Source organism: Budorcas taxicolor, chromosome 5 (assembly GCF_023091745.1).
Source record: "Budorcas taxicolor isolate Tak-1 chromosome 5, Takin1.1, whole genome shotgun sequence".
In the NCBI taxonomy this organism is placed as follows: Eukaryota; Metazoa; Chordata; class Mammalia; order Artiodactyla; family Bovidae; genus Budorcas; species Budorcas taxicolor.
In genome coordinates, this window is record NC_068914.1 from 151,363,696 (window position 1) to 151,386,230 (window position 22,535).

At 42.3% G+C, this 22,535-nt stretch overlaps 1 protein-coding gene across 4 annotated transcripts in view; it reads left to right on the top strand.

The window, feature by feature from the left end:
* Positions 1-22,535, top strand: part of ERC1 (ELKS/RAB6-interacting/CAST family member 1) — a 269,744-nt gene that overhangs the window by 54,082 nt on the left and 193,127 nt on the right. For all 4 annotated transcript variants that reach the window (XM_052639804.1, XM_052639803.1, XM_052639806.1 and 1 more), the window contains exons 3-7: positions 4,437-4,853; positions 12,041-12,115; positions 17,227-17,382; positions 18,597-18,680; positions 22,301-22,468. In XM_052639804.1, the coding sequence (XP_052495764.1) occupies positions 4,437-4,853; positions 12,041-12,115; positions 17,227-17,382; positions 18,597-18,680; positions 22,301-22,468 (900 nt within the window). The remainder of the gene's footprint in view (positions 1-4,436; positions 4,854-12,040; positions 12,116-17,226; positions 17,383-18,596; positions 18,681-22,300; positions 22,469-22,535) is intronic.

The window sequence follows — 22,535 nt, forward strand, 5'->3', positions numbered from 1 at the left end:
TGCTAAGCATAATACTCAAACTGGAAATTATAAAAGAAAAGGCTCTTATATTTGCATTAAAAAAATGATCCATTTAAAGTTGCCATAAACTATGTTAAAAGAAAAAAAAAACAGATTTGGAAATACATTTGTAACATGCACAGCAGGTGGAAGGTTATTTTCCAAATATAAAAAGCCCTTGAAGTGGGTTAGGAGAAAGGTTAAATGTCCCCAAACAAAATGGGAAAGAACAAGAACAGGTGAGTCACAGAGGTGCCTGTAGATACATGAATAGATGTTCAGTCTCACTTGTAAGCAAAGAAAAGCCCAAAAAAGAAAGAGAAGAAAGAAAATACCCCACTGTCAAAGATATGGGAAAGTGCTCAGATATTGTGTGGCGGAAGCTGATACAAACCTTTTTAGAGATACATTTGTTGTCTGTTTTAAAATTATAACTGTATACCCTCTGATCCAGCATTTCCACTTTTCAGAATTCATCTCCAGTAAAAACCTGGGTTTATGTGCTGCTGCTGCTAAGTCACTTAAGTCGTGTGACCCCATAGACGGCAGCCCACCAGGCTCCCCTGTCCTTGAGATTCTCCAGGCAAGAACACTGGAGTGGGTTGCCATTTCCTTCTCCAATGCATGAAAGTGAAAAGTGAAAGTGAAGTCGTATCCGACCCTCAGTGACCCCATGGACTGCAGCCTTCCAGGCTCCTCTGTCCATGGGATTTATGTGCAGAGATGTGCATATGAAGGTGCCTGTTACAATAGTGAAGAGTGAGGACCAACCTAATTATCAGTAGTTACAAGTAAATTATCAATATCAACAGACTGGAATTCTGTGACAAGCATATTTTTTCCCCAGGTTTTAAACTGCCATAAAGTACATCAGGCTTTCCTGGTGGCTCAGTTGTAAAGAATCTGCCTGCCAATGTGGGAGACGCAGGAGACTCAAGTTCGATCCCTGGGTCAGGAAGATCCTCTGGAGAAGGAAATGGCTACCCACTGCAGTACTCTTGCCTGGAAGATCCCATGGACAGAGAAGCCCAGCGGGCTACAGTCCATGGGGTCACAAAGAGTCGGACATGACTGTGTGCACTCACGTGTGTGCACATGCACACACACACACACCTTATATTAACCATCTTGACCAGTTTGCAGGCATACAGTTAAGAGGCGCATCCACACATGTGCAGCCGTCACCCAGAGCTCTTGTTATCCTGTAAAACTGAATCTCTGTGCCCATCAAGCAGTCACTCCCTGCCTGCCACCTCCCTTCTCCTTCCCAGCCCTTGGCAGCCACTCCTGTACTTTCTGTTTCTTTAAATCTGACTGCCCCAGATCCCTCATGTAAGTGGAATCATATACTATTTGTCTTCTGTGACTGGCTTATCTCATTTGGCATAATATCCTCAGGGCTCACCCATGCCGTAGCATGTGTCGGAATTTCGTTCCTATCTGAGGCTGAAAAGTAGTAGTAGGCATTTTTTTAAAATTTAACTTTTGAGTGACTAGTACATCCATCTATGTAGTGCATCCATCCATCCTCTTGAACCCTTCAAATTGAAGAGGAGGGTTAGGAGGCAAGAAAGATGGGAAGTGACTGCAAATGTGTATCTCTCAAGGAATGATGGCATTGTTCTCGAATTAGATAGTAGTGATTGATGTAGACCTTTTAATACACTGAAAACTGCTGACTTATACACACGCTTTAAACCAGGGAATTTTATGGTATATGTGAATTATGTCTCAATATCCAGGTGGTGCTAGTGGTGAAGAACCTGCCTGCCAACGCAGGAGACATCAGAGACGAGGGTTTGATCCCTAGGTTGGGAAGATCCCTGGAGAAGGAAATGGCAGCCCACACCAGTATTCGATGAACCTGGCGGGCTACAGTCCATAGTGTCTGAAAGAGTGGGACGTGACTAAAGCAAATTAGCACACATGCGCAAAGCTATCATTAAAAATTTTTCAATCTCAATTATACCTCAGTTAAAGACATTTTTATGCAGAGTAGAATAAAGTTTCTTACAGGTTGTCCCTCAGTCATTCCAGTCCCTTTGTCCTTCCTTCCCTCCTTCTCTCTCTCCCTCCCGGCCTTCCGTCCCCAAAATAATGATTAAATTGTTGTGTTCCAGAGGTATTTTTATTTCATATGAATAGTTTATTTTTTACTTACAGTAAATACTTATCCGTCCCTTTTCACCAAAGTGGTAGTAAATTGAACACAGCCAAGCAGGCATCTCTGAGGTCTTTTTCTCTTATTTTTAAAAGTAAAAATGTCTCTTTATTGACTGTGTGCTTACTATAGGGGATTTAGATAATACAAGAAAGCATGAAGAAAAATATAAAATCTACCCGTAGCCAGAGATAGTCACTGGTAATTGTTTATATCTTTTTAGACTTTTCTCTGCATGTATATACTTCTATAAAAATTAGAATTGAGATCATCCTATACTTGCTGTTATGTAGTCTGCTTTTTTCTACACTTAATATGTTGTGATTATATTTTTATCAGTAAGTATAAACCTGCATTTTAAAATATTGATGCATGGTATTTAACTGGGTGGTCATTTCTCATTTACTCAACTCATCACCTATTAATATCCTTTTAGGTTGTTTCTAAGTTTGTCAGTGGTTTAAACAACAATGAGCATCTTTGTACACTTGCCAGATCATTCCTTGAGATATTTACTACTGTTTTACAGTTGGCCAAAAATATTGAGCAATGTATGTATTAACATACATTGATTTCCATGATGTCATTAGCTCTGTGAAAACATGGTGCAGGTATTTCTATCCTCATTTTAAATACGAGAAATCTGAAACTATAAAGGATGACCATATGTCCCCAGTTAGGTAGCTGTTTGGTATGGGAGCTGGAACTGAAGCTAATGTCTTCTGATAGTGAGCTAGTTTCCTTCCAGCATGGCACACTGCCAGGCTTGAATACCTGCCTACAAGAGTGATTTTATGTTGTTGCGTCTTCATTTCTAAAAATAGGGTTCTCGATGTAACTTCCTTTTGGCTTCTTTGTATAGTGTTGTAGGGGCTTCCCAGGTGGCCCACTGGTAAAGAATCCGCCTGCCAATTCAGGAGATGCAGAAGACGTCGGTTTGATCCCTGGGTCAGTAAGATCCCCTGAAGGAGGAAATGGCAACCCACTCCAGTATTCTTGCCTGGGAAATCCCAAGCACAGAGGAGCCCGGTGGCCTACATTTCACTGGGTCGCAAAGAGTTGGACGTGACTTAGCGATTAAACAACAACAGCAGCATAATGTTCTAGAATTTATAAATTCAGATTAGAGGTTCATATACAGTCTTTAGGGATATAGCTAAAGATAGATCCTCAGCAACATTTTAGGAGTTCATCTGCACAGACATCTTCATATAATTACTCACCTATATTGTTATCTTCTTCTGTATAAATAGCTCCCACAGTCTCAGTATTTTGTGTTTTGTTTTTTTGTGGTTAAAGCTTCAAGTTATCTTAGTACCTTTGGGTACTAGCATCCATGGGCTGGGAGGATTGCTTTAATTCGATGCCAGCTCTGTTACTGTGTGATCTTGGGGTGAGTTATTTTAAGTCTCTGTATGCTTGGTGTCATCATCAGTAAAATTCAAATAATAGTACATGTATTATAGCGAGGATTAAATGAGTGACCACTTGAAGAGTTCTAAGCACATTCTGACGTACTTTAAAAAATTTTTTAAAATTTTCTATTGGGATAATGTTATGATAGTTTCAAGTGAACAGTGAAGTGATTCAGCCATACTGGCATGCACTCTTAAACATTTATTATTTACTGTGGAAATTTAATTGTAAAGCACTTAAAAGTCATTTTGTATTTCAGTATCCCTTGTGGTTTCTGGTGAAATTTTTTTATGGTATGTTTGCATTCCTATAGATTTCCCCTGTCTTTCCCCTTTCCTTTCCTTTAGTTCTAGGTGATACCCTCTATTAATTTTGAAGGGTATCTTTATTTATTCGTAGCTTAAGCACAGTGAAGAGTTTCTGGAGTCACCTTGTTTCCTGTTCATAATAAACACAAATTAAATTACTGACATTTTACAGGTTGTAAGGGCTTGCCTGGTGGCTCAGATGGTAAAGAATCTGCCTGCAGCGTGGGAGACCTGGGTTCAGTCCCTGGGTCGGGAAGATCCCCTAGAAGAGGTCATGGCAGCCCACTCCGGTATTCTTGCCTGGAGAATCCCATGGACAGAGGAGCCTGGTGGGCTGCAGTTCATGGGGTTACAAAGAGTCGGGCATGACTGAGTGACAGACACTACAGATAGGAAAGACAGTGTGTGGAACAGAATAATGTGATTCCTGATTTGTTCAGCGTGGGGTTCTGAGAGGTGTGGTAACTGCCTCCTGCCTCCCCTGATCCCGCTCTGTTTGTGCTCCTGGAGGAGGAAAGCTGACCTGGGTCTTGTTTTCTGTCTGGACCCAGCACATGCAGATGACCATCCAGGCTCTCCAGGACGAGCTGCGGATCCAGAGGGACCTGAACCAGCTGTTCCAGCAAGATAGCAGCAGCAGGACCGGCGAGCCATGTGTGGCGGAGCTGACAGAGGAGAACTTTCAGAGGCTGCACGCGGAGCACGAGCGGCAGGCCAAGGAGCTGTTCCTGCTGCGCAAGACGCTGGAGGAGATGGAGCTGCGGATCGAGACTCAGAAGCAGACCCTGAACGCACGCGACGAGTCCATCAAGAAGCTGCTGGAGATGCTGCAGAGCAAGGGGCTCTCTGCCAAGGCCACCGAGGAAGACCACGAGAGGACACGAAGGCTGGCGGAGGCAGAGATGCACGTGCACCACCTCGAAAGCCTTCTGGAGCAGAAGGAAAAAGAGAACGCTCTGCTGAGAGAGGTGAGTGGCCGCTTTCTCAGCCGTTATGACACTCTGTCTTTTCTCCCTGATTAGTTAGCATCTTGGCCTAGATGAATTTATATACTCTCCTGTGCTAGTGGAAGGGAACTCCTTCTTTGGTACCTAAATTCTACACCGATTTCTGTTCTGATTTGCTGTCTTGTGTGAGCTGATGTTGGCTGGCATGTATATCAGCTTAATGACTCTCTGGGTTTTTCTTTTCCCCTCTTGTAGACTTATTTTGTTGCTAGAGGGGCACAGAATATTCTTGATTGGTTACTCATCTCTTGATTTGTTCATAGAGACACACACAACAAAATCAGAATCCGAGTGGCTAACTATTGCTCCATTTTAAAATGTGTTAATCATTGAAAGTGAGCAATGACCCCAGTTTTAAGTATGCTGGTAAAGTCCTGGGCAGCAGTAATGGATGTTTGCCCTGTGGTTTCTATGGAAACTGTTGCCTTGCTATAAAAGATACGTGATAAGAATCATCTGCTGCCGTGGAGGCACAGCTGGAGGAATGACAGAGGCAGACTGCCACTTATTTTCTCGAGAGGAAACTCGGGCTTTAGCTGAGCACTGTGACTACCGGTAATGTTTCACTTTTCTATGTAATACTTCATTTTAAGAAAGCATAACTGAAGAATTCATCTTGCATTGAATTAAAAAAAAATTGACAGCTCTCATTCTCTCTATGAGGTCAGAGACTTCAGCTAACTTTCACATTGTGAACATTGAGGAAACATATAGTTTCTTCAGTATAGGAACACGTGTTTAAGCAAATGTATTTTATACTCATGATTATTAAAATGTGTAGTACTGGCACAGTAATAGCTAAATTGATGAGGCAGAATTTCTCTTCTATTTAAAAAATAATATAGTTTTAAGTTTATGATGTATGTTTTGGAATAGTGGCCATTGGAAAACAGTTTATGTAGTTACATCAAATTAAATTCTAGATGAAATAAATAGTTACTTTTTTAAAAATGAAAACAAGTAGAAGAAAATGTAAGTAAAAAGCTTTTAATATAATCTTGGAATAGGAAAGAATCTTTATTGCCGTAGCAAGAAGCTTGAATAATTAAATGTGTGTATGTTAGAAAATACAATTAACAAAAGTTAAAATGATTGTTTGGGGGGAGTTTTGCAATTTGTGGCTCAACTGTTACATAAAGGTCGTTTCTAGAATAGTAAGGTGCTAGAGGCACTTGGCATCACCTTTCTGTTCTCATTTACTCATCAGGTATCCATGGAGCCTCTAGTTTGTATTTGATCTTGGGATAGGCACTGGATATACACTTCTTACATTTTTCATGTCAGAACACACAATCTGTGCCATCCCAGAACTTAAAAATCTGGTGAGAGACAGTGAACTGATAATTATGAGATGACATAAACTAGTTGAGTCTAATTATGTCGAGAGAAGGGATTAACAGGGTACGGAAGCATCTTTGAGGAGGTGCCCTTTAAGGGAACACTGAAGAAAGTTGAAACAGTCTTTCTGAGCATTTGTGTAAAATCATGTCCTAACGCTAACCCTGGAGAAGGTTAATGGTTTCAAAGGCCTGAGGGGAAGGAGTTTGAGGAGATGAGAGGGCAAAAACCATATTGTCTCAGGGGAGGCAGGCATGAGATGAGAGGTTGAGAGGTTGCTGGGGCCAGGTTCGTTCATTCCCCTCATCAAGTGTTCATTGGGTGCTCATCTGGGTGCAGAGCTCGGGGAAGCCGCAGTGAACACAGTCCCTGCCCTCTGGAGACAAAGTGCTTGCCTCCATGATCCTTGCAGGTAAAGCAACAGTGTTATTCAAAGTCCTAGAGACAGCTGCCACAGTGTTTAATCAAGGGAGTGGTAAGATCTGGTTTAGCTTTTAAAATTTACTCTGGTTGGTTTGAGCATAGATGGGGGAGGGGGCGTTACAAGTGATCAAGGGAGTCTAGTAAAGACTCTTAATGGCTCTGATCTGGGTTGATGAGTGGTGACTAGAAATGACTGTTGTACATTATAGCACCAGTGTGTCAAGAAAGGTAGAAAGAATTATAAGTTGACAACACTGAGACATCCATAGGTTTTATTCTTATTAGATTATCGACCACCTCTGAAAAACAGCAGTAATTCATCAATTCCAAGACTCAGTTTTCCCCATTTTTAAAATTGTGAAATTAAGTCTTACCTTTGATGGGGCTTCCCTGGTGGCTCAGACGGTTAAGGGTCTGCCGGCCATGCGGGAGACCCAGGTTCGATCCCTGGGTCGGGAAGATCCCCTGGAGAAGGAAATGTCTACCCACTCCAGTACTCTTGCCTGGAGAATCCCCATGGACAGAGGAACTGCAGAGTCAGACACGACTGAGCAGCTCTGCCTCTCGCTTTCCCTTGGTGGTGTCTTAGAGTCCCTGTCAGCAAGGCTGCAGTCCTGCGGGACCTGTGCATTCACATGGTCACAGCTGCTCGTTTTGTCACCACTGTAGCCCATGTTCTGAGCATTGTTGCTATTTTTCTTGTTAACTTTAATTGATGTTCAGTGCCCCTTCAGTAATATTGTGATGTGAATCTGCACTGAAACAGAAAGTTATCGATATGAGGAAAGTTGTAAAAACAGTTTAGGGTTGTATATGGTTAAACTTTTATGGTTAAATAAGTAAAAAAGAATCTTGCAATCAGTATAAAATACAAATTCTGAATGAATCTTTGAGTCACGATTTATTTGGAGGCATTCCCTTCTTTTCTCTCGAGCACATTGAACAGAAGTTTGCCATACAGTCGGTGGCGTCTTAGATTTGATGAGATACAGTAACATTAAAATGGTATTCCTATCCAGAAATGTTTGTGTAAATTAGTTTTCCATTTTGTTCATGACCATGATTCCATCAATAGCAGGTAAATATTTCCCCCAAACTAAAGCTAAAGAAGGAAAAATAAAATTTAAGTTAATCTTGTATTTTCTGTTTGTAGTGGAATTACATTGTTAGGTGACTGACTTATGGTTAGATTTTGTATTGTTTACTGGAGTGTTGTTCCTTTGATGGGTAGAAGAGTGAAGACATCTATTGGACAAATACTGAACTACAGCCCAGACGTGGTTAGGGCCTGGGGCCTGGGCATGTGGGGTTTTAACAGGCTTTCCAGGTGGTTCTGTGACACACCAAAGTCTGGTTCTCAATCTGTTGGCAGACCATACCTAATCTGGCTATGGAATTCTTGGATCAGCAACCCATATGCATTCCGAGCATTGTCTATAAGTGGAATAAATATTTCAGATTTGTGTGTGTGTATGTGTGTTTAATGTAGATCCTATTGTGATGAATAAAATACTGGTTTGTATAGAAGCATTTATTTACATGTATGCCAATTTTTGTCTGTGTAATATTTCAGTCAGCAAACCTTGTTTAGAACAATTGCTGTCATGTTAGTATTTGCAGAAGCATTTGAGGTTAAAAGACCTACTGTGTGACTAGTTCTAGGTCGGAATTCTGACTGACTGACTAGCACATCTGAGGAATGCCTGTCTGTATTACTGGCAGTTGTAAAAACAGAGGACTTTAGAGGGAAGAAAGAGAAACAAATACACATAGAGAAACGATGGAAACAGTGGACAGGGAGTAGGGAGAATTAAATGCGCTTTCCTAGTAATTTTGGAAAATGCAAACAGCTAAATCGCACACCTTAGTGATTCAGCTTATCTTGTCTCGGGGGGCGGGGGTGGTGGTGGTGTGTACACCTTTGTGATTCAGCTTATCTTGTCTTGGGGGTCGGGTGAGGGGTGGTGTGTACACCTTAGTGATTCAGGTTATCTTGTCTCGGGCGGGGCGGGGCGGGGCGTGTGTGTGTGTGTGTGTGTGTGTGTGTGTGTGTGTGATTTGTGCCTCTTTGATGTATGGAATCTACGTGTGAACCAGGGGTGCTGGAGGCTAAAACCTGAATGTTGGAAAAAAGAAAGTTCAGACATAAGTTCTGCTTTTCAGCCCCAAATACTCCTTTCTCTCAGCTGTGTAAGCAAGTGTTGACTTACTTTTAAAAAGAAAGAAAACTACTAACAAGAGAGAGATTTTGTTCCTACCTTGTTTGCTTTCTTTGTCTAGTCATTATTCTTTCGTGTATGAATGGGAGGAATTGAAGGCATTTTCTAGTGTGTGCCACAGTTGACAGTATGACAAGATCCAGATAATTCTACCTGTACTTGAATTTGTTTTGAATGAAAGTTTTCAGGCTAAAGAGAGTGAAATAAAGCAAGCACATAGCATATTTCTACTTCTTACATTTGTCTGAATAGTGCTTTCACTTTTATTTCCAGAGTTGTCTCTCTCTAACTGACAGTGCACACGTCAGAGGGTTGATGTGTCAGTGGGAAAATGGAGTTGATGAGTCTACCAACTGCAGGACGTATTCACAATGAGCTTTAATGTGCAGGCCTTTGAACGGAAATCTGTTACAACTGATAGGTTTTAAAATGTCTTAGTTGGAAGGTTTTATACCTGTAAATGGTTTAAAGTACATCCACGTTCCTTGTTAGAGGAGGGTTTCTTTTTATTCAAATAGGTTTTTTTCTTTATATACTACAGGTATGCTTGCTGGAGTTTAAAATGAAATTCTAATAGTTTCACCTTAAAGAATTTGGAAATTTCCCCAAATTGGAAGTCAGTTGTGGGAAAAAGGTCAGATAAAATTAAATCAGTGTCTGAATTGTGAGATATTTCTAAGAAATGCAGTTTTAATATTTTAAGTAGATAAATGTAAAGTGTAGGGTCAGTCAGTCAGTGTCAGTTGCTCAGTCGTGTCCTGCTCTTTGGGACCCCAGGGACTGTAGCCCACCAGGCTTCTCTGTCCATAGGATTCTTCAGGCAAGAACACTGGAGTGGGTTGCCGTTTCCTTCTTAGGGGATCTTCCCAACCCAGGGATTGAACTTGGGTCTCCTGCATGGCAAGGTGGATTCTTTACCATCTGAGCCACCAGGGAAGCCCTTAGAAGACTTTATTAATAGGTGCAGATTAGTTAACAGTTAGCAGGATTCATTTTCTTTTTGTTAATACATTTTAAAGTTCTGTGCTCATTTATTACACATATATTCTCAAACATCCATGTGCCCACTTTTATCACCTGTTGACAGTGTAGGGCGTGTAGGACAGACTGGAGGCTGGGAGGTCACTGATGAGTTTGTTGTCTTAATGCAGATGGCAGGTGATTATGATCTGAACTCATGGGTTCAGATTTTGTCCTGCATTAACGTGTTGTGGATTTTTCTGTCTTTCTTAGTGGAATGTTTTGCCTGGCAAGAGTTAATTGTGGATGAGCTTGACTCTTAATGAGACCTACTCTTACACTCTGTTGGGGCTAGCCCAGGTGGTTGTCTCTCCGGGGCTAGAATGTCTCTGCTCTGTGTGTCTGCTCAGCACTGCTGACCTTGTCTCCACTGGGCTATTTGGAGCTTGAATCTCACCAGCCCCTGTCAGCTCAGGTGGTTGCTCACTCATTGCTCTCTGATCATTGTTCTGCCCCCCAACAGTCGCTCTTTGTCTGACATCATGGAGTCTTTCCCTGTGTACCAATACTTAGTTTTTACCTGAAGACTCCAGGGGACCCTGTTGGATCAGACGCTTTTCCAGCTAGCTTCCTCCTCTCTGTTACTTTGCTTCGCACATTTCCAGCATCTTGGGGACTCGGACCCACTGGTCTGTGCTCTGAGCCCTGCAGGACTACTGTTTTCCGTTTGCCTTCTTCTTCGCACATCACACATCAGATAGCAGGTCTGGGTTATAACCTCGTTAGTTTCTCTTCTCTCAAGGATCATAGTCCTCTGCTGCTTGTCTTCCAGTGTCTGAAAATAGTTGCTTCATGCATTTTTGTCTAATTTTAACTTAGTTTACACCAGGAGGCCAGTCCTCTATCCATTATGGTCAGATTGTGTTGACCTTGTAGAGAGTGGTAAGAAAATGGGAAACTCATTGAAGGTTTTAATGACAAGTGCCATCATCTGTTGATGCTTTATCAAGATTACCCCCATTGCTTTCTTTAAAATGGACAGAAGAAATGGAAAGAAGCTTAACTCGATGCTGTTGTAATAATCTAGGTTCTAACTAGACTGGAAATGGAGTGAAATGGTAAATTTGAGGAGTATTTTGAAGATGGAACAGTTAGGATCTCCTCTGGAAGGTGGCAGGAGATGAGGATCGGGGAGGACTTGAAGGAGACCCTCTGGTGTTTGGCTTGAGCTGCCAGGAGGCTAGTGCCCTTTAAGGAGATGGGCAAGACTCACCAGTCTTCAGAAGAGGGACCAGGTTAAAGAGGAGGAAATCAGGAGTTTTGTTTTGGATGAGGTAAGTTTGAGTGACCCGGTAGACATCTGTACAGCGTCAAACAGGCAGTGCTGGGCATTCGCCAGCACTGCTGACATGGAAGGCACCCATGTGCCTTCCCTGTGGGCACTTGAGCTATCCCAGGGGACCTGGGAAGTACCGGCTGACTCAGAGACAGTCTCAGAGTCTAACAGGAAAGGTTCGTAACCTTAGGGGGAATCTCTCGAAGATCCTAACTGTGGTGCTCTTCCACCTCCTTCCTTCTTTTCTGATCCTGAACTCACGGAAATTTGGATTAAAAAAATAGCTCTGTGTTTTGACACTGGTTAACCATAGACTACTTTGGACACTCATTCAGCAGCCTTACCCTCTTTTTCTTTCTGATCGTGGCCCCTACGAAACCGGAGGTGTCCATTGTGGGCGGCCAGGGGCCTGTGGTTCTCGGGCAGATGTTATGCAGAGGGTGCTGTCAACACAGATGTCTCAGTAGCTTGTGCCTTGCGCACTGGACTGCTGTGACTTCTCCTTTTGAAAAGGGAATATTTCTAATCCCCTTATTGCATTGCTTAGTGTCTTGAAAATATGCTGCTGAGTCGTGTGGAAGAGGGACACACCAACCTGGGACATGCTAGAGCATCACCTGTTGTGATGGCTGAGGTCTCTGGGACACATTGTGTGTAACCAGGTGCTCAGGGATGGGGGGCCCTCCTGTTCCCCTTAGCTGAGGGCAGTGGGCTTCCTGGTCCGCAGGGAGACAGGAAGTGATTAGTGTCTCACAAGGCTGGGGAAGTCATCTTTGCATGCAACTGCTACACCCTCGCCACCCCTACCTTCCTTTGGGAAAATAGGAGTGAAGAGGAGGACACTTACTCTCTTTCTTGCTTTTTGTGTATAGGAGATGCATCGGAGATTTGAGAATGCCCCTGATTCTGCCAAAACTAAAGCTCTGCAAACTGTTATTGAAATGAAGGTAAGTGGGAACCTAATAAGGGACCTTACTGCATCAGTTCGCGCTTTTCAGTGATCACACTTTGATGTGTGAGTTTTAGAAAGTGGTGCTTAGTTCACACACATTGTAGACGGAGAAGAAATAGTAAGACTTCATGAACACGACATATGAAAAGAGCTTCAGTTTCACTTCCCCTTGCCCAGCATTTCTTGGAATCAGCTCTTCTCAAACCTTTTGATCTCAGGGTCCCTTATTCTCTTAAAATGACTCATTTTGCTTGTTTTAAGAAATTGTCTGCCAGGGACTTCCCTGGCGGTCTAGTGGTTAAGACCCTGTGCTTCCACTGCAGGGCACCTGGTTTGGATCCCTGGTTGGGGAACCAAGATTCTGCATGCTACGAGGCGCAGCCAGAAAGAAAAAAAGAAAGGAAAATGTCTATTCTTCTCTCAAGTAAGGCTGTGCTGTGCTTAGTTGCTCAGTCGTGTCCAACTCTGCATCCTCGTGGACTGTAGCCCGCCAGGCTCTTCTGTCCGTGGGATTTTCCAGGCAAGAATTCTGGAGTGGGTTGCCAAGCCCTCCTCCAGGGGATCTTCCCAACCCAGGGATCAAACCCAGGTCTCCCACATTGCAGGTGGATTCTTTACCATCTGAGCCATCAGGGAAGCGTAGGATTTCATGGAAAAAAGTACCTGATTCAGTCGGCAGCCCATCGAGTGTCCTGGGAGCCGTGTCATACTCAGGACACAGCAGACGGACCTGGCACCTTCCCATTTCCTCACACAGAATGGTGAAAAGATGTGTGCTTAAGGGTTAAGCGTGTGAAAGTCACAGTCAGGGACATTGTTAAGTAAGCCAGTGTTGCGAAAATGTTCTTTCTTCTCTGTCTCTTTCCCGAGAGCGCTGACCCTGGGAACAGGCTGCCTGCTAGCACGCTGTCGTGCTATTGCCATCGTCCTGAGGCACCCAGTCTGTTGTCTGTCCTCTACCTTCGTTGCACGTGTTAGCCCGGTGGAAAAGGCCCACAAGTCAGAGAATTAGTATGAGAAGAGTTTTGGCTTTTCAGAAGGGCTTGGAGGCACCCCCGGGTTCCATGGACCTCTACTTTAAGTTACTGAGTAGTTAGAAATGTTTAGGCTGCGTGTAATGGTGCTTGGTGATGAAGAGCTTGCCTTCTGTGTGAAATCCCCTGGATTAAAAACCTGGCTTTATGTGATCAGCCGCATGATGTAGAACGGGTAACCCAACCCCTGTATGCCTCAGTTTCTTTACTGATAAATGGTGATGATACTAGTACCTATTCCATGGGCTGTTTTGTAGTTTAAATTCTTTAAAACAACTGAAACACTTTGAACAGGGCCTGGTACATAGTAAACATTCAGTTAGTGTTAGCTGCTGCTGCTATTATACTTTTTATTAACAGCATATTCTTCCTTACAAGAGCTGAAGACTCCTATAGACAGGGACCCTCCCTACTCTCCTTTCTCCCTCATCTGTTTCTCTTTTTACCTTCTTCATGTCCCCTAAATAGTTTAATGCAGTATTTTGCATCGTGTACCTTCATTTAATATTTGTTGATGTGACATGAATATTTAGTTTTTGGTATATAAACAGTTCTGTGTAAATAGATGCTTCTCAAGTACAGTTACGATAGCGGTTTTCTTAGATGATTTCCCCTTAAAACTGTTTATATTGTATACATCTGTATTCTCACTGGGGAAGGAGTTTTCCAGACAAATTCCAAATTAGTGGATTCTGGGTTCTTTGTAGTCAGACAATTAATAGTCTTGAACAAAATCTTATAAAGAACCTTTAGGAAAGTTGGACTGCATTCTCATGTTCCCCAGTGGTTATTTGTGCATATTATTTACCGAGCCCGTTGGAACCTAAGAGTGAAGCATGTGGCAGTGCCCACGTTCACGGAATCATCTTGCTTGCCTTTGACAGCACGGAAATGCAGTGGATCTATTTTAAGTTGTGTTAACCTCCAGCCATTTTGCTAAGAAGCAAGAGATGGAGATTCCAGTGGCCCAGTGGGGTCAGGTGGATGTTATATTGAAATCACAACTGAAGACACTGAGATGCAGCTGAGGCAACGTTTGAAAAAAGGTTGAGGATTTGGGAAATTTAACAAGGAGCAGAGGATTTTGGTAGGCTCAGTTGATTATTGTTGCGAGACCCAGGACTGGGGAAGAGTAGTAAGATGGTAGAGAATTTATTTAACTAGTTATTATCTGTTCTAAAACCTCCTTTGGAATGACTGTCCTCAAATAAACCCAGCCTGAGGCCCAGTTGCCCTGGTGCCAGACCTAGTCCAGCATATCAGGCATGGCAGGAGCTCTTTCTGGGCAGTCAGAGCTGGAATCTTAGTCCCTTCTGCGTGATCCTGTGGTGCGTGAAATGGCAGCGAGGGTGCTGATCCAGTCCACAGCTGCCCTTCAGTGTGTGTTGGGATTCGGGGAGAAGATGGGAAATGTGTCCTGGCCAGGGCCTTGCGGGGCTTCGTAGAGGAAGGGGCTGCTGATGTGTGGGGCCAGAGTTCTCAGCTGGAGGCTGTTTCACTTGTGTGGCACCCAGTGGAGCTAGAAATACGCCCCCCTCTCTGCTTCCCCTTTCATTGCCGCCCAGGCTACTGTCAGAGGAGAGCCATGTATCCCTTTCTTCATTGGCAGGTTAATTACATGCCTGTTTCTATTATTGTATTTATTCTTGAGGGACAACATCTTGATCTATCCAGGAAGATTTATAGTCACCTTAATTTTCAGACAGTGCATTTGAAGTCATTTATCTATTCTTTGTGAGCTGGGGTAATTTTAAACAAGTAAATCAAAATCCTAGTTCAAGGAGGCTTCCCTCGTGGCTCAGTGGTAAAGAATCTACCTGCCAATGCAGGAGGCAGGGGTGCAGTCCCTGGTCTGGGAATATCCCACGTGCCATGGAGAAATTAAGCCTTGTGCCACAGCTCCTGAAGCCCATGCTCTGCCAGAGAAGCCACTGCGGTGAGAAGCCCGCACGCTGTAACTAGAGAAGCGCCCCTGCTGCCACCAGAGAGAAGCCCGAGCAGTGGTGAGACCCAGCACAGCCAAAAATACGTAGAGTACCAAGAAGTAATGGCAGTGTTACCTATGTCAGTCAAATATTAAAAAAATCCCAGTTAGGGTTTAGAATGTCTTTGATTGTATTAATACAGTACGTTTAATTTGAACCAAATGTGAGTTTCATTTGAATAGTTTTGTAAAAGAAAATGTTTGTTGTATTATTTTTAAAGGTACTCAGTGCAAATCGGAGGAATTCAGCCCTTACCTCTCCCCTGAACCTAAAAATAGCTAGTTATAACTGTCTAATGATAAGTCTTTAAATTAACTCTTATCTGCGTGCTTCCAGATAGCAAGGAAAGTCAGTCACGACAGCCTGGAAGTAAAGTGAAAACACAAGTCAGTCCCAAAATTTCTTCCTAAAGGAATGGTTTCTCAGAATTTCCAGATAATTTAAAATAAAGCTCTACTCACTTTATACTCTTTAAGGTCTTTGTTTCATAGGTGAGTAAGCACATGCAACTATCAGTGTAAAAATAGCTGTTCTTTGTTGTAGTTTTTCTGTAACTTATGATATCTAAAGTAATTTGGGAATAAGCTAGGTACTGTGACAGACAAACCAAGAAAATGGTAGAGAAGGTATTGTACTGGGAGGTGGATATTTGTGGTGAGGCTGATTTACAAGGACAGTGATATTTCTTTTTAAAAATGACTATGAAATATTTCAAACTCATGGTGAAGTTTAGAGAATAAGTAACATTACTAACACAGTAGCACTCCCCCTTGTCTATGGGGGGTATGATCCAAGACCCTCAGTGCATCTCTGAAGCCACAGATAGTATAATACCGTACCTTGTATATTCTGTGTTTTTCCCTGTACATTCCTTGGATACACTTTATAAACTAGGCACAGTTATGGGATTAACAGTAATAATAAAATGGAACAGTTATAATGGTATACTTTATGAAAAGGTGCGTGGTCTCATCCTCTCTCGGTATCTTACTGTACAACTCTGACGCTGTCTCCGTCTAAACTAAGTGCTTACCATGCATGGTACCCTTAACTTTGCAGTTTGAAGCACGACAGCAAAACCAGCACGGATTTCTTTTTCCTTCATGACAATTTCGCTGATGGAAGATTGATTTGTACTGTAGATCTTTGCAACCTTAGCATATGAATTTTTTTCCTTAGTGAGCACTTCCATTGTTCCAGTTAAAAGAAGCATCTTATGGCTTCTCTTTGGCCAGTCTGAGCTGCCAGCTCACTGCGCTTGTGCTGTGGGTCACTTGGACACAAGCAGTGCGATGCCAGGACAGTCCGTCTGATGACCAAGACTCCCACTTGGTGACCAATGGGCAGGGATACAGTGGACGAAGAGATGACTCATGTCCTGGGGTGACAGAGGTGTGAGACTTCATCATGTTGATCAGAACAGCAGTATGCAGTTTAAAACGAATGAATCATTTCTTTCTGGAATTTTCCATTTGATATTTTCAGACCACAGTTGATCTCGGGTAACTGAAACCATGGAAAGCCAAACCACAGAAAGTAAAATTGTGGATAAGACAGGTCCACTGTAGGGTAAACTGCAACTGTTGATGTAATTAACAATTCATCCTTTTGCTTTTCTGCAGTGGGAGGTTATCAGATGTTTGTGATTGTAGATAATTGGACACATTACTGTAAGTCTTCAAAACCTTCTTACTCTTCTCCCTACTCCACTGGGGGCAGAGATAAACCTTTTCAGGTTACCAAGTAAAATGATAGTGTTACAACCTGGAAAGGTTTTCCTGTTAATATCACAGATGTTTTCACTAGAAGTTTGTTGACCATAAAGTGCTCAGAAACTTCAACTGGTTGTCCATTGCTTCTGCCTCTTTTGTTAATACTGTTAGCTTTAATCAGAAGGGCGCAGAGGAAGGAATTTGAGAAAAAACATACTATGTCCAGGAAGGATATATTTTAGAAGCAGGGCACCTCTTGTAGCTTTTCTACATATGTGTTGATCTTGATTAAAATTCACATTGTAAAGACCGGCTTGTTCAGCCTCGCTGATTTTTCGCGAAGACGTTAATGTCTGAATCTTGCGTTGCCCTCAGGATTCAAAAATCTCCTCTATGGAGCGTGGGCTCCGAGACTTGGAAGAGGAGATCCAGATGCTGAAATCCAACGGGGCTTTGAGTACTGAAGAGCGAGAGGAGGAGATGAAGCAAATGGAGGTGTACCGGAGCCATTCTAAATTTATGAAGAACAAGGTAATGGTGTGAGATACCTGATTTTTAAAGGGGGAGGGGGTTGAAAAACTGACATGTATTCCTGCCTCTTTAGTGATGATGATGGACCTCACACTCCTTTATCAGGCTTCAAGGAAGAATACTTGAAACATAATTCCCTCAGATGAAACTTTCCCAGTATTAACGTCAGAATTACTGATGTTGTATGGATATTTCAAATTTCCCTTAAAATTACTTGTGTGAGGCTAGGTGTGTATTATCATGGTTTAGCGCTTCATGTCTGTCAGTGCTTCTGAGGCAAGCAGAATTACATCCAGATGAGTTTTTCTCCCTGTATGAAACGTCACATTCTCTTGTGAAACAGTTTAAAAGTCAGGACACTAAAAGGCTGAACCCATCCCTCTTTTTTCCCCCCTGAAATGGCTTAAATAAAATTGCATCTTCCCTTCAAACAGGAAAGTCCTTTGCGCTCCCCTTTGGGGAAGAGCCGTGTATATCAGGTTTATTGGTCCCCACATGCACTTGGCTGTATGTGCAGTAAGGAAGGCTGAGACAGGCCAGTCTGCATCATAACCTCTGCCACAGTATTCCTTCCTTAGATCCAGAGGCACTTAGTTTGATTTTCTCAACCATTTTAGGCAAGTTGGAGGATTTAGTTTATTACTGTTATCAGTTTATCAGGTTTGTGGTGTTTTAATTAAAGATCATAATTTCAGTTATAAAATGTTAGCTAGAATATAAGCATCCCCCAAACACCACCCCCCAATATGCCAGTTGTGTCAGTTCCCCAGTTTCTCAGAGGTGGAAACTGTTCCTCTGTGGTACAGTTTCTGGCTTCTCACCGTGATCCCCATACCTGCATATAAGTCAGTAGAATATTCCTCTGTTATCCTAAGAATCTGTTATGTGTGACCACAGCCAGTTTCATGTAACTTCCAGAACTGAAAAATCCATACATCCAACGTTCTGTTAGCTTGATTTGTCCCTCTCTCTTGAGAACAAAGTAAAATACCGTCTCTGCTTCCCGTTTGCCGGTTAGCACATCCAGTCCCTGAAAAATGCCCTGTGAAAAGAGCCAACCCATCCAGGAGTCCTTTGAAGTGGGAATTAGCGGAACCAATCTGATTGTGTTCTATGAGTTATTGTTGTTTCCAGTTCCTGCTCTGGCTCAAAAGCAGGTAAGAAGACGACCCAAGTTGACACCGGAGTGAAAAGGAATAACAATGTCGTGACAGGTAGAGCAACTGAAGGAGGAGCTAAGTTCCAAAGAGGCCCAAGGGGAGGAGCTGAAAAAGAGAGCGGCTGGTCTGCAGGCTGAGGTCTTTGCCGTAAGATCTACCCTTTGCGTGCCGCGGTCCTGCGGCGGGACCTGCGGCTGGCTCTGGGTGCTCCCCTCTCCCTCTGTGGTCGGCATTTCTGCCCGGCGCTGCACTAACCAGCCCGCGCTGCTCTTTAACCGACTCCTCTTCCCCCTCTGTGTGCCGTGAGCCGTGCGCTCTCCGGAGGGCCTGTCCTTGGTTCTCCATCGTTGCTCTGTCACTGCGTGGATGGCGCTTCAAAGCTTGTTTTTTCCCCTCGGCTCCTTTCCTGTCAGCAGACACTTGATGTATGTGGACAGTCTCTTTCTCTTCTGAGGCACAAAGAATGTGCAGATGTTCTAGGCCCACAGCCCAGGGTTTGTTTGAATCTCACTTCTTGAGTGACGCGCTTTACCCTCCTAGGTAGACATCGCCTCTTAAGTCCCCGATAGGTGATTTTTGCAACACATTTTACTTTTCTGTGGAACAGATGTCTAGGAAGTGGTCAGCTTAACTTATAATTATCTAGTAAATTAGTCTCCAAATCTAGTTCCATCTCCTGTCTAGAGAAGTTGGAATTCCACTTCAAACTGTGATAAAATGATTATTTAAAAAATAGCTAACACTTGAGTACTTATTATAAGCATTTTGTAACCTACTAAGTTAGATATAGGTAGATATATTATCAACCCAATCTATAGATGAAGAAACTGAGGACACATAGGGGTGCTCAGATACTCAGCTAGTAAGAGACAGTTTGATTTTTACACAAGTCCTCTAGTGCCAGGACCTATGCCAGTAGGGCCTGCACGCCACTGCCCTGAGCTAGTTGGGCACACATTTGTCTCACAAGTGTCAGGGGGAAAAATGCATTTGAAAATAATGGTGGGATAGGACTGGAATGCAGCATTTAAAAAAACAAAAACAAAACACTTGTGCTAATTTGGTGTGTTTGCTATTTATTTATTGACCCCTTTATAGTGTAGATAGAAAAGTGAGATATTTTGTCTAAAAGGGTCCAGTTTGGTTTGTGGTAACCATGAATTGTCCAGAGGAAAAGCTGATCTATAACTTTTTTCCCTCAGCTATTATTAATATCTTTTTGTGTCAAACAAGAGGCTGACATTCCATACATTTTTTTCTTGTTTGTTTAATCTGTACACAATATAGTAGCACAGGTTTGCTTTCTCCCCATCTTACTGATTAGGAAACCAAGGCTTAGAGAGGAAATTATTCTAGAGGACACATTTATCCTTACTTGGGATTGACTGCAAAGCCTTGTACTCCTAACTTTTCTCTTTTTTTAACTTCTTATTTTATATTGACGTATAGCTGAAGAATACTGTTGCGGTAGTTTCAGGTGAACAGCAAGGGACTCAGTCATAGGTGTATACATTATCCATTCTCCCCCAGATCCTCCTCCCATCCAGGCTGCCACATAACGTTGTATGCTCTTAACTTCTAGGGAAATTTTGTGCTTCCAAACTCTTCTGTTTAGAATATTTTCTTTTTCTCAGTCTTTATGGTCAGTATAGCATTATTTGAGGATTATTTAATAATGCAGATGAGGAGGAGACTGAAATTTTATGTTTATTTTTGATCACATGGTCAGAGGTAGCTGGAAATTTGAGTAATCTATAAGCCATGGGTTCTTTTTGTTGTTATCCAATTTTTTTTTTTTTTTTGGTATTGGGATTAAGCCATAGGTTCTTTAGCTGATGAGGTGGGAACATTCCTCCTCTATATTCATTCATACAACAAGTGCATTTTTCATGCCTTCTGTTTGTTAGGGATGGGATAACACAGTGTGTGTTTTTTTGTCGGTAAAGGGATGTTGTGAAAGATGCTATACCACCAGTTCGTGGTGACTCCTGGGCACCTTGCTGTATTTCAGGGTGGAGACAGCTGCTGCTGGCAGTTATCTTCCTCTGATGTCAGTCGTATCAGCCAGTACTTTGCATTCAGTGAGCTCACAGGAATACTTGTTGAATGAATGAATAATTAGATTTATAAATAAGAGATTTCATGAATATGAGGAAAATGCTTGACTTCTTACTGAAACAGAAGAGTAAATTAGAAATTTATTTTTAGTGCCCCTTAAAAAAGTCTAATTTTAATTACAGTAAAATTTATTTCATACTTTCTCATGGGAAATTGTTCTCAACCACTTTGGCCCTAGTGCCTAAGATTATTGCAGCCGAAATAGTTTAGACACATTCGACCTAAAAAAAAATATTTTTTGTTTCCTCAGTGATATTGTGATTACTGACTTCTTACCAAGTTTATACTTCCAGTAATTAGTCTGTATTTTAGTGCATGAATGCCTTGCCCCAGGCAGTAGACATAATGTAAAAGCAGATGTCATTACTGTCAAGTTGGGTTACATTTAGAATAAAAGACTGAAAATTCTTAGAAACACAGTAGAATGTAAAGGAGATGTTTGAATTGAAATGTTTTCTAAGTCAAGGTGGGCCTTCTCTGGTGGTTCAGTGGTTAGACTCTGACTTCCAGTGGACTGAGCACAAGTTCAGTTTCTGGTCAGGGAGTTGAGATCCCACATGCCATGCAGCACAGCCAAAAAAAAAAAAAGCAAAATTGTTCACTGTTCTGTCAGTTAACCAAGTCTTTGTGCTTCCCTGGCGGCTTGGTATTAAAGAAGCTTCCTGCGAGTGCTGTAGGCACAGGTTTGGTCCCTGGGTCAGGAAGATCCCCTGGAGGAGGAAGTGGCAATCCACACTCCAGTATTCTTGCTTGGAGAATCTCATGGACAGAGGAGCCTGGCAGGCTACATACAGTCCACGGGGTCGCAAGGAGTTGGACAGAACTTAGCAACTAAGCCACAGACATGTCAAGATGAGAAAAATCTGTGGGAGGGGGTGAGTGGCACCTGTTGATTTATGGATTGCTCTGTCAGAGTAATTCAACTTCAAATTACCCATATAGACTCTTACAGAATGAGATTTTATGTATTTTTTATTTAGGTTATATACTTTTATCCATTTAGTTGAAGACATGTTGTAGGTGATACAACTTTGTAGGTGGAGTCTTTTTTTTAGGTCCGTATCCCTAACTCCTCAAAACGATAAGATTTTTTTTTTTAAGCACATTTATAATGCCTTGTACCACTAAAAGTGGCTTTTTGAGACAGAGACTTCATGTAAACTTTCATTTCAGAACGAAAAAAGAACTGCAGTAGCAGCTTTGGAGTTTAAATAGCAGTGCTAGGAAGTTTCTTTTTTCTCTCTGTATTACATCTACACTAATCCTGCTTTATTTATGGTTTGAAGTTTATTATGACTTAATAAAATGAAAACTTTTAGTCATGATCAAATGCTTCTAGTTATCTCATCATCATCTAAGTGAATTGGGATTTTTCGTCATCCATTCCTTTTCTAAAGGATTTCAAAAGTTTAGGAGACAATAAATGAAAACTGGGAATTTTCCTATTAGTTGAATAAGCTTTGATTTTGGCAGAGTTGGGGGGGTGGTGGTCATCTAAGATTAGATGATGCAAAAAGATGAATTGTGCCCTGTCCTAAAATTAATGCTGCATATCTCAACCTGGATCTGTCCGAGATTCAGATTAGAAGTTCTTGGTTTTATTTCTTTTTTCCTTACACTGTTTTATTTTTCTTCTCTAGATTGGTCAGGTGAAGCAGGAGCTGTCCAGAAAGGACACGGAACTACTAGCCCTGCAGACAAAGCTGGAAACCCTCACCAACCAGTTCTCAGACAGCAAACAGCACATCGAAGTGCTAAAGGAGTCCTTGACAGCTAAGGAACAGAGAGCTGCCATCCTGCAGACCGAGGTAAACGTGTGCTAGGGTCTGCAGGGTCACTGTTCCTGGGCACCTTGGCACTTGTGTTATTTCTTCA